Genomic DNA, 12,084 nt, shown 5'->3' with positions numbered 1-12,084 from the left:
TGCCGACAGTAGTTGGCGAAAATGCGTGGCTTATAGCCTATAATCAATTCGTACGCACCAAACAATATTGTCAATGCCGATGAAACTGCATTGTTTGTTTGTTTTATTTTTTTAAATGCTGAGGCCAAACGGACTTATGGTTTTAAAGGAGAGAATTGTCAGCCGGTAAATGTACTGTGTTGCTATGAAGTGCACACTGCACCAAAGAGAATGCGTGCATTGCACAATGAGGTGAGACTTCCTTTACCTGTCATAAGGAAAGTTCGAAAAGCCACGATGTTTGAAGGGCGTCGGGCACTTTACATGCCAGTACAAGGCATGTAAAAATGCAGACAGTACAGTAATCCAAATGATAAAGCATTTGCACTGGGGAGCCAGCATAATTTTTCCTCATCTTTGAATCGTGTTTTTCTTCCTTTCGTTTCGTGAGGTGGATAAATTTCTGAAATAGTTTTCCCATGGCATTTGAAAAGTTTAAACTGAGAATCACGGTGATTGCATGCATTAATGGGTCTTAGAAGTGCCATGGTGGGAAATTGTACAAGTATAGTCACTGTACAATACTGTTTTTGCAATGCGGACGGAAGCGAGAGACTTTCTCCCCTCGTCACAAGGAAAGTTCGATAAGCCGCGGTGCTTTAAGAGCATCGGGTACATTGCGTGCAAACACCAGGCATCTACAATGCATACAGTACAGTAATCCAATGAATAAAGCACTTGCATAGAGGAGCCAGTATAGATTTCTCCTCGTCTTTGAATAATGTTTTCTTTCTTTTGATTTCATTGCGTGAGGTTATGTTTGCCGGTGAGTTATCCAAGTGCATTATTTGAATGCTATAAGTGCACATTGTTGGATACATTTTTGAAATAGTTTCTTCCATGACATTTGAGAGCTTAAACTGTGAATCAAGGTTAATTGCATGCAGTAATGGGTCTTAGAATATATTGCGACGCTGCAAGAGTTGGCATTTCCAAAGTACGTGTTGGCGGTTAATTCGAAATCACGTAATTCGAAGTCCGATTTTTGCGTCCCAACGACTTCGAACTAACGAGGTTTTACTGTACATGCATACATATAACCACCAATCAAAAATTACAAATTGGTATGTCTTAAGTAAAATTTAAATCTAAAATCTAAATCTGAAACTGTGATACCACGAACCTACAACGCTGGCGTAGCAGGGGGAGAGATGACACTCCCACGTGGTGGGTCCCAGGTGGCAAATAGAGGGGTCCTAATTGGCTTGCTGGCGGACTTGAGCGAAATAAAATAGCTCTCTCGGACCAAATACACATCCCCATGTGTGTGCGGGATGCAGGCAAAGAATACCCCCACGGTATCCCCTGCCTGTCGTAAGAGGCGATTAAAAGGGGCGACCAAGGGATGATCAAATTAGAACCATGAGATTGCTTGTAATTAGTACCACCACGCAGGGAACACCACGGGTCGCTTTTACTTGCGCGTAGTACCACAATGTTAGGTTCACAATAGGTTTGTGATTAGTAGCGACAGTGTATGAATCAGGGTGGGTTTTACAGTACTTATGATTAACACCACTCTGTGAGCGACACCATGGATCTGCCTTGCCTATCATTAGTACCTACTATGTGAGGAACACCACAGGATAGTACGAGTCCCTGTGATTAGTACATCTGTGAGGAACACCATAGGTTTACGTTGCCTGTAAATGGCACCGCAATGTGAGAAACACCATAGGTCTGTGTTTTATGTGCGCATTATATTATCTGTGAATAGTATACTTTCCTAGCGATAAGTACCATTATGAGGGGCCGATGACCTGGATTTTGAACCCCTTTAGACTACAAGCATCACCGATTCAGGATTGTGCTTTAGAAACAGTCCCTTGGTCAGTAGTACTATTGTTTAACGCTAGTTTCTGGGAATGTGGGGTGTTACGGGTCAGATCAACTGATTGTTTTAAATTCATATCCCTCCATTCATACTTCGTCATCATGTTTTGAATTCTGGTCAGTGGATGATTTTGGACTTTTAAATTGTCATTACATTTTGTTTCATTTCGTATTATTAGGGGCCAATGACCTAGATGTTAGGCCCCTTTAAACAACAAACATGATCATCAAAACAGTGATGAAATGCTAGACTACACATTTAAAATTGACACTAGAATAACATATTAAAACTGTCGAGACAGGTGTTGGACTATGACAATGTCCTTATAATAACCAAGTATTCATGAGTCTTTTATTCAAAACCCATTTATAAATGGGTTCACTATACAGACAATGAATATCAGCTCAAAGATCAATTCAAGACTCAAGAATACTTGGTTATTATAAGGACATTGTCAAACACCAGTCACAACAGTTTTAATGTGTTATTTCAGTTTCAATCTTAAATGTGTGGTCTGTCTGACATTCCATCACTGTTTTAGATTTAGATTTTACTTAAGATATACCAATTTGTAATTTTTTTTTTTTTTTTTTTTTTGTTTTGTTATATGTATGCATGTATTTCCAATTTGATCATGGCTGAAGATGACCTAACGTAACAAGGTGGAAACTAGTACCAGTTATATAATATTAATCTAATGGTATAGAATAGGTGGACCTTTATCTATCCTTTGATAGTGATCAATTGTCAATACTGACCATAATGAAATTCATAACTTATGAAGGTTGAGAAACAGATTTCAGAAACCAGTAAAACTTACCCCATTACAGTAAGTGTTGAAAATGCTCTCCCTCAGCCAGTAGACAAGCATTGTAGCATGTAATGATATTCCGGTTCAGTGTCTGCAATTCAGCCTCATGAATCTTCAAACTTCTGGTGTTAATTGCATTTTTAATTGTTCTGCGGTGCGGCGGTTACTTCTGTCCATACTATCTTTCAAACTACCCCACAGATAGAAGTTGCAAGACGTTAAATCGGGAGAGTGAGCTGGGAATAAATTAGCACTAATTATTCTGTCCCCTAAAATACCATGACCTGCGTTCATTGAATTATAAGTGGTATGTGCTGTAGCTGGTTAGTTAAGGTCAAACTAATCAATACTTGTATTAACTCGTGATGAATCACAATTGGTCAGTACATGTTTCAGCTTGTTTCAAGCCATCATCAGTTGACAAACAATGGTAAAGAATAATCATTCTCTTATAAACTAAAAGACATACATAAAATATACATTTAAAACATATGAACCTTCATGAGGATGACTTAAAATATTAATGCCTCTTGAAAACAGTGGAATGAAATGAAATGTCGTATGGCTTTTAATGCCGGGATATCCCAGGAAGGGTTCGGCTCGCCAGGTGCAGGTCTTTCTATTTGACACCCGTAGGTGACCTGCGCATCGTGATGAGGATGAAATGATGATGAAGACAACACATACACCCAGCCCCCGTGCCATTGGAATTAACCAATTAAGGTTAAAATCCCCGACCCGGCCGGGAATCGAACCCGGGACCCTCTGAACCGAAGGCCAGTACGCTGACCGTTCAGCCAACGAGTTGGACAGTGGAATGATATGTACATTAATATATCTTGGAAAAACAAGACTCACAGGTATAAATCCTTTCCTTATCCTTTCTTAGTCACCAACTGATGGCGAACAGTGTTGCCAACTTAGCAGATTTCCCCCTAAATCTGGCAGATTTTAAATTCTTCTAGCGGCGAAAAAAATGCATGTAGCGGCTAGCGGAATTTTGATGTGCCGGAGGATTTTCAGGATTTTCTAGTGGCTTGGTAAAATGTAAACGTAATGTCACACATTTATGGCATAAATATCATTGAGTCAAATTAATGGGTAAATTTAGAATATACTTAGTCCCCAGTGGAAGTACCACTAAAGTTGTTTCTCAGTTGCGTCAGGCTGAACCTGTGAATTACATTCATGTAAATGGGAAGTACTGTTTTTTTTTTTTTTTTTTTTTTTTTTTTTTTTTTTTTTTTTTTTTTTACTGGACGAGATCTGTTTTACTTTGTTAGTGTGTATATTAGTTCAGTTTTTCGCTGGTGTCTGTGTGGCACTGAGTCATCCTACTGCAGCACCACATGAGTCCTTTTTTTTAATGTATTCAGTATTTTAGTGACTATCATCAGCATGATGTGCATACTTTTTTTAAAATGTTTAAACAGCTTACTTTATTAATTTATATTACCTATGAATTAATGACTCATTGTACTTAGTGTGTGCATATGTATAAATGTCAAGGGTATCTCTCCCGATACACTGTAGTTTATTAACCACTAATGACTTTGCCGAAGTTTGCAGGACGATGTTTACAGACTCAGTTGTTTGCAACATAGAGCAAAGTGTACTGCAATAATTAAAAACACACTTGGCCCTCATTTCTTAAATGAGTTGAAAAACTATATAGGTGACGGACAGCCTTTATAGTATCTATCATCGTTGACGAATCAATAGAAGTTGAGATCTTAAAATTCTGTGGAACATATTATGGTATAAGAGCATCCTGATGCCTAATGATTGTAATAATGTATTTATATTACATTGATTAAGAGGCTAAGACTTGTCAGTAAGCAGTTAAGCACTAGATTATCTTAAATTTAATAAGTTATGCTCCTTTTTAACTAAGTAGTGCTACTGCAATTATTCCCTATTCTATGCTCTATTAAGCTTCGTTCCAACTCAGGAAACAAATATGCAATATTGCACATTTTATTTATGTATTTAATTATTAGATTATATACTGAAGAATCTAGTGGATATCTAGCGGAATTGACACAGTCAATTAGAGGATTTCATTCGCACAGTGTTAGCAACACTGCTGGCCGGTTTGCTTGGTCATGAAAGATATTTAGCAAATGTAACCATCTTCTCTCCTCCTCCTTCATCCATTCCCTTTTCCATTTTCTCTCTGAGTAGGGTAGTGTACCTAAGCCATCCACCTTACTTGATCTTTCCACCATTCCTCTTCTAGTACTTAATTGCTATCGACTCCTCTATTTGCAATACAGTCCACAACAGAGCTCCTCCATCTCATTCTAGGCTGTCCCCTAGGCCTCTTTGCAGTCTCTGTATCCATGAATGTTCTCTTTGGTATTCTCTCTCCTGGCCTTCTCATTATGTGTCCAAACCATTTTAACTTTGTTACATCAATCTCTTTGTGAAGTTTACACACTCCCACACTTCTCCTTGTTTCTTCATTTCGTATTCTATCTTGTCTTGTCTTTCCCTGTATGCTCCTCAAGAACCTCATTTCAGCTGCTTATATCTTACTTTGGTTTGCTGCAATGTAAATATTGGGTCAAATGTGGACCTGCCTCTTCTGAATCCATATTGGTGTTCTGCCAATTTTCCCTCTACTCTCTCTCTCTTATTCGTTTATCCAAGATTCTTTCTAGGATCTTAGCTGTATGAGGTATCAGTATCACGCCTCTGTAATTTTCACATTGCTTCTTGTCTCCTTTCTTGAAAATTGGTATAATGACCCCTTTCGTCCACTCTTTTGGAACACTCTTTTCACTCCATATCACTCTGAAGAGTCTGTACAACCACTGTAGACCAACTGCTCCTGCTGCTGTTATCATTCTCTGCACTACACCTGGTTCCTCGATTTCTCCTTGCACCAAGGTATTTTGCATGTTGTAAAGCTGTTCAAAGTATTTTCTCCAGCTCTGCAATATATCCTGCTTCTGTGTCATCATTTCCTCCTGTTCATTTTTTAATGAAGTTAACACCTTCACCTGGATTTTTCTTTTTTTTTTTTTTTATCACTGGAATAAGATCCATATGTAAGAAAATTTAACATATTTTTACGTTCTCACTTGTGGACCTTTATCAGTCTGACAATAAAGAATACATGTGTTATTATTTATTTATTTTTTTTACTTTTAAAATTCTTCAAATTTCTATATATTGATATACGGTATATACCTTCTTGAAAGTTGAAATATTGGCTAACCATCCCAGATCAGAAAAAAAATAAAATAAATAATGCAAAATAAAAATGTGTTTGTTATATTGCGGGGTAAATTTCTGTTCTACCGAACAACATCCTAATGCAAGATCTGCCCCCCTAGTGATAACATACAAGGTAGAAGGCATAATTTTGGAATGTTGTCAGCATTATCTGTAACAACAGAACGAACTTTGCACTTTCAAATCCTCTTCACAGCTACTTCTGCCAGATAATTGGCAGATGTGTCAATAATGTTTACAAGATAAACATAGCCTGTTTTGGTGGTTAACTGTAAAGCATATTACAGGTTCAGTATGGACATTTGACCAGCCATCAACCTCTTGACCCACACTTCGATTTTGTAGAATAAGGGAACAAGTTTCCTTCATAAATACAAGGTAATCGAAAGGATTCTATCTGTTTTCAAGTGTTGGACACCAGGTGGTACACAGTATATGTTATGTACCTTCATTCTCAAATTATCAACAGCATCTAGCACCTGTTGCTAAAGTCTCTTCAACTGTGCAGTACCTCGGCAATAAAAGTTGGGGGTCTTGGATGCAGTGAAGGCGAAGTCTGACTGTTTCTTCAGACACATGGGAGTGTGTGGCAAATTGACTACATGTTTGGCTGTTGTCCTATTCTGTAGCCTTCTGGTAAGCCTTGTCATTCAGCACCTGGGAGCAGCCACTGCAGGGCTCATCAGAGAGGTCAAAATTGCTTGACATAAATATACTGTATTTAAAATATTTTCTATATCCCTATAATTTAAATGTTTCGTTTTCTGTTTCTGTCTTGCTTTTGTTATTATGATAAATGGTAAACATATCATGGACCGCAGATTATTACCTACCAGTCCAGGTAGTGTACCGCTGGTGTACAGTGAAGTGACATTGTTGGAAACAAAGAGGTAGTGTGAATGGAGGCTAAGGTGGCAAGGTATTTTAGAAAGTGACCAGTGTCACTGTCAGAATGCTAACAGAGTAGCACTGGGAATATAGAAAGAACTTAGTAGTGGTTTTTATGGAAATTGAGAAGGCCTAGAACAGTGTGTGTAGGGGTATAATATGGGAAAGCCTTAGAAGGTATAGATGTGCCAAACTTCCTCATTGTTAAAGGAAGATGCTCTATCAAAAACACTTTAGCTGTGTCCAGGTAGGGGATGGAAGATCAGATTGGTTTGAAACTAAAAGAGGAGACCAGCAGGGAAGTGCCTTGTCTCCACTACTATTCATCATTATCACGGATTGGATCATAAAATCCATCAAAGAACATTTCAAAGAGCCTAATACTAATATTTGCAGATGAGTTTTGATCTGGGGAGAAAATGAAGCAGAAGTACAAGAGAAACTAAATCTTTGGAATGGACTAAACATCAGTAAAATAAAAAAACGTTGAAATTACTATCTTTGGAAAGGCACATTTTCAATCATTTTTCTATAGGGAATTCTGTTACAATCTGTTTCTAACTTCAAATACCTTGGAACTATAATTTCAAAAGATACCGGTAACACAATAAACCAAGAAATTTTTAATAGGATTCAGTAAGCTTCTCAATTTTATTTTCAAGTGAGGACTACTGTGGGATGGTAAAATACCCCAGAAAAAAAATTGACCGTGTTTCATACTTAATTCATTCCGGTTCTCGCCTATAGACTTGAAGAAGGTATATAACAAAGTTAGTAGTTGTTGTTTTCACAAATTGCTTTATTTCACACCAGCACAGATAAGTCTTAAGGTGATGATAGGATAGGGAAGGGTTAGGAGTAGAAAGGAAGCGGGCATGGCCTTGATTAAAGTACAGCCCCAGTATTTGCCTGGTGTGAAAATGGAAAACCACGGAAAGCCATCTTCAGGGCTGCCATCAGTGGAGTTCGGACCCATCATCTCCCAAATTCAAGCTCACAGCTGCGCCAACCTAACCACTCAGCCAATTCGCTCGGTAAGGCTAATAGTAAAATCCAATCAGCAGAAATAAAATTCATCAGAACAGTGAACCAAAAGTCCAGAAAAGACGAAGTTATAAATGAAGCAAACATGAAGGAGACTGGCTTCAAAATACCTGTTACCGAGCTTTTAGGAAAATGCAAGCTACAGTGGTTTTGACATGTTACGAGGATGGATGGAGCAAGAACGGCAAGCAAGGAATTAGTTTGACAGAGAAGTGAAAGCGGAGAAGCCAGTAGGGAGGCCAGGGAATTGATGGATAAACACAGTGAAATCAGAGGACATAGAGGAACAGAAACTGTACTTTGACAGGAAGGAGTGACGAGCGCTTTAAAACCACACCTGGGAAACTGGAGCTGGAAAATGATGATGATGATGATGATGATGATGATGATGATGACTGGTGTCACTACAGTGTATGTCAGGAGTGTACAATGAGTTAAAGGCATAGATCAACCAACACTGAAAGGAATTTGATGAAATAACCCTGGCTAGTAAAACACAGACTTAAGCAGTTTGTTGTAAATTTTGGAGATAGCAGTATTCAGATGAAGCCCTAATGAATTTCTTACACAGAGCCACTTATGATATTGTGAATTGTGACAGTAAAGGCCGTGAAAGCAATGTGGGGGAGGAGTAATGATGATACCAGCACAGCATTATGGCATGGAACTTTACAGCCCTATACGGGATTTTAAGACTCCCAAATTCCCAAAGTGGTTTAATCATAAATTGAAGTCCCTGATTATTGAAAAGAAAAAAAGCACACAAGCAATACAAAATATCAGGTCTCAATAGTGATTATGAGCATTTCTCGAAATTAAGAAATGAATGCAAGTCTGAATCTAAATCTTGTTATACAATGTATGTCTCCAACTGTGAACGAAGTATTACTTCCAATCCACAGAAATTCTGGCAATATCTAAGTTCTAAAAGGTCATGTAATAATATTCCTTCAACAATGCATCTTAATGAAGTTACAACAGATATTGGAGAAAATATTGTCAATCATTTTGTTAACCACTTTTCATCTGTTTATTCTTCTTATCAGAATAGTAGTAGTATGTCATATGATTATCCTTTCTCTGTCAATCTATCAGTTATAAACATTAGTAAGGCAGAAATTTACAACAAACTGATATCTCTGGAATTAAAGAAAACTGTAGGACCTGATGGTGTTTCAACTTACCTGCTCAAGTACTGTTCATTTATTTTATGTGAAGCACTCTTTTATCTGTTCAACTTATCATTAAACCAAGGCATTTTTCCAGTGGACTGGAAGAAAGGATTTGTTAGTCCAGTTTTCAAAAATGGCGATAAAACTGCCATAAAACAATATAGACCAGTTATAATTTCTTCTCATATTTCCAAAAATTTTTGACTCAATAATTCTTGACAGAATCACACCTCTCTTTAGAAACATCATCATTGATGAGCAACATGGATTCTTTCCAGGACGGTCAACCTGTAGCAGTCTTCTTTTATTCTATCAGTTCCTCTTGGATGCAATAGAGAACCACTCCCAAGTGGACTGCATTTATACAGACTTCTCAAAAGCTTTTGACACTGTCAACCACGATATCTTGCTGCAAAAACTAACAGGCTACGGAATTAATGGGCCTCTCCTCTCGTGGTTTGAATTGTATCTTAAAAATCGCCTGCAGATTGTTAAAATAAGGAATCATTTTTCTGCACCTATTATTGTTACCAGTGGAGTTCCTCAAGGGTCTCACCTTGCACCCTTACTTTTTACTCTCTACATAAATGACATTAAAAATATTCTTAAGAATTCTGAATTGCTTTTGTTTGCTGACGATGCAAAAAATTTTATGCAAATTAATTGTCCACTTGATTGTTTAAAACTTAAAGAAGATTTACATCATCTGGAAAAGTACTGTATTCAAAATGGGTTGAAACTTAATCATGAGAAATGTCAAATAATATTGTCTTTTAAAAATCAAGATGAAAATATCATTTCAGTACAAATTTAGTAATAACAACATTCTAACTCCTGTTTCAGAAGTTAATGAGCTTGGTGTTTTATTCAGTTATAACCTATCATTTAATGAACATATTTGTAAGAAAGCATTCCAAAGATTGGGTTGCATTACTAGATATTCTAGAGAATTTTCAAACTTAGCTACCTATCGATTGCTGTATGTGTCTATGGTATGCCCTATACTAGAATACTGTACACCTGTTTGGAACCCTTTTCATCAGATTTCTATCCATAGATTAGATTCAGTACAACATAAATTTCTTCATTTATATTCATTTAGAGCAGGATTCTCATATGATAGATTATACATCCCTACAACAGTCCTTAAATCTGCATAGCTTGTCACTACACTGTGAATTATTGGATACACTCTTCATTTTTAAATTGCTTCATTCCTTGGTGAATTGTCCACAAATCCTTGCAAAAATTAACGTACATGTACCAGACAGACGCACAAGGTTCAAGCATACATTGTCTACAAATTGGCATAGAACTAACTACGCATTCAGTGGGCCAATTGAACAAATGTCAAGATCTCTAAAACAAAGTGGATATTGATATATTTAACTGTTCATTGTCAAAATTTAGAAATCACTTACATAATCTCCAGAATTGACTATTACTTTCCTGTGATTACTTGTAATATAACCTGTGTATATATCTGTACATATTTTTCTACTTATACTCCATTGAACTTTCATTTTAGTGTGTTTTGTTTTGTTTATTCTTCTCTACTGTTATGTAAAATGATATTACCGTTAATAAAGTAGTATTATTATTGATTGCTTTCAAGTCTTGCAAAAAGTAAAATGCAAGACCGTAACGGGTCACATGGCCCAATACTTGGAAGGAAGATTATTATTATTATTATTATTATTATTATTATTATTATTATTAGCGACAATGTTGGCAGGGCTAGCAACTAGTAAAACAATAGTGCTGGCATATGATTGAGATTGACAATAAGGAAGCTCCTACAAGAAGCTGGAAGCTGATTTAACAGTGAAGAATGTGCCCAGATTGATCTGGAATTGGATACTACAAGAAGCTTCTGTGGTCCTATTTAAAGATGAAATCAGGCAAGACTGAAATTAGTCTTGACTAAGTCAGTGTTACACCAATCATGAGTGAGTGAATGCAAGCAGACAGACGCGAGTCTGCGGCAAGCCATTTATCAGGGATGACCCTCCATCAGACGGCTACACAGAATTAACGAGGCTTGCTAATTGTGAACTGTTCTGGAAGGACACTGTGCTGTGAGAAGAATGAGAGTTTGGCATGTCGTGGAGTGTGCTTGACCATGATCATGTGTAGGACCTATAAACAGTGTCAAGTAGAAAACTGAAATGCGAGTGAACTTGTAATTAACTGTTAATAGCTATGGATATATGATTAAATTGATTATGGTTTTTTTTAAATTTCCTGTTGTAAAAATAAGAACTCAATAGAGGGAAATAATCTGTGCTGTCAAATATTAATTTTTCATTAAATACATCTTACAATAATGTTTTCATTATTTTTGGCTTTAGCAGTTTTAGTTTTTGTTTTAATTTTTTTAAATAATGGGGAAGACCTTATGGAAAGGATTATTCTCTTGACCCCTGATAATTTAATCAATCCCTGCTGGTTTATGTAACTCAGTTTCTTATATGTACTGTAACTATGTTTTTAGGGTAATGAACAAGTTAAGAAGCAGAACTGGAAAGAAGCAATCCAGTATTATAACCGAGCAATCAAGTGTTATGCCTATGATCCAGTATTTTATGCTAATCGAGCATTATGCTTCCTCAAAACAAAAGAGTAAGTAATACTTTTTACCCCCTTCAGTTATGATGGCAAAATTAATTGGTATATTCATGCCAACTTTGTTAATGCTGACAGTAATGTTAATATAAAGAATGCTACTTACTTCTTAAGTATACTATTTTTTTCTGATGATGTTGAATCTTATTGTCTGAGTGACAGAATTTATCAAATTCTTAAAAATTTGTGTAAATTTCTTCTCCATTCTTCTCTCCTCATGCTAAGGTTAATTGTTAATCTATTTACATGTACACTGCCTGTTGTGTACACAATAATGAAGTGTCTTCTTCAGTTTTCATATCCAGTTCTCTTCTGGATTGATTATGAATCGAAAATCTTCATCTTTGTCTCTCTTTCCACTACTCTTCTTCCTGCTTCCAATGTATCTATCCTCTTCCCTACATTCTCTACATTCTCCTCCACCGCATCCA

At 36.7% G+C, this 12,084-nt stretch overlaps 1 protein-coding gene across 1 annotated transcript in view; it reads left to right on the top strand.

Annotated features, from left to right (window-relative positions):
* Positions 1-12,084, top strand: part of LOC136871954 (RNA polymerase II-associated protein 3) — a 50,763-nt gene that overhangs the window by 8,619 nt on the left and 30,060 nt on the right. The window contains exon 5 of the mRNA XM_067145710.2: positions 11,523-11,650. Within this exon, the coding sequence (XP_067001811.2) occupies positions 11,523-11,650 (128 nt within the window). The remainder of the gene's footprint in view (positions 1-11,522; positions 11,651-12,084) is intronic.

The sequence above is a fragment of the Anabrus simplex genome, chromosome 4 (genome assembly GCF_040414725.1).
Source record: "Anabrus simplex isolate iqAnaSimp1 chromosome 4, ASM4041472v1, whole genome shotgun sequence".
In the NCBI taxonomy this organism is placed as follows: domain Eukaryota; kingdom Metazoa; phylum Arthropoda; class Insecta; order Orthoptera; family Tettigoniidae; genus Anabrus; species Anabrus simplex.
Note: the sequence above shows the minus strand (reverse complement) of the source record. Positions and strands in the feature narration are given on the sequence as shown.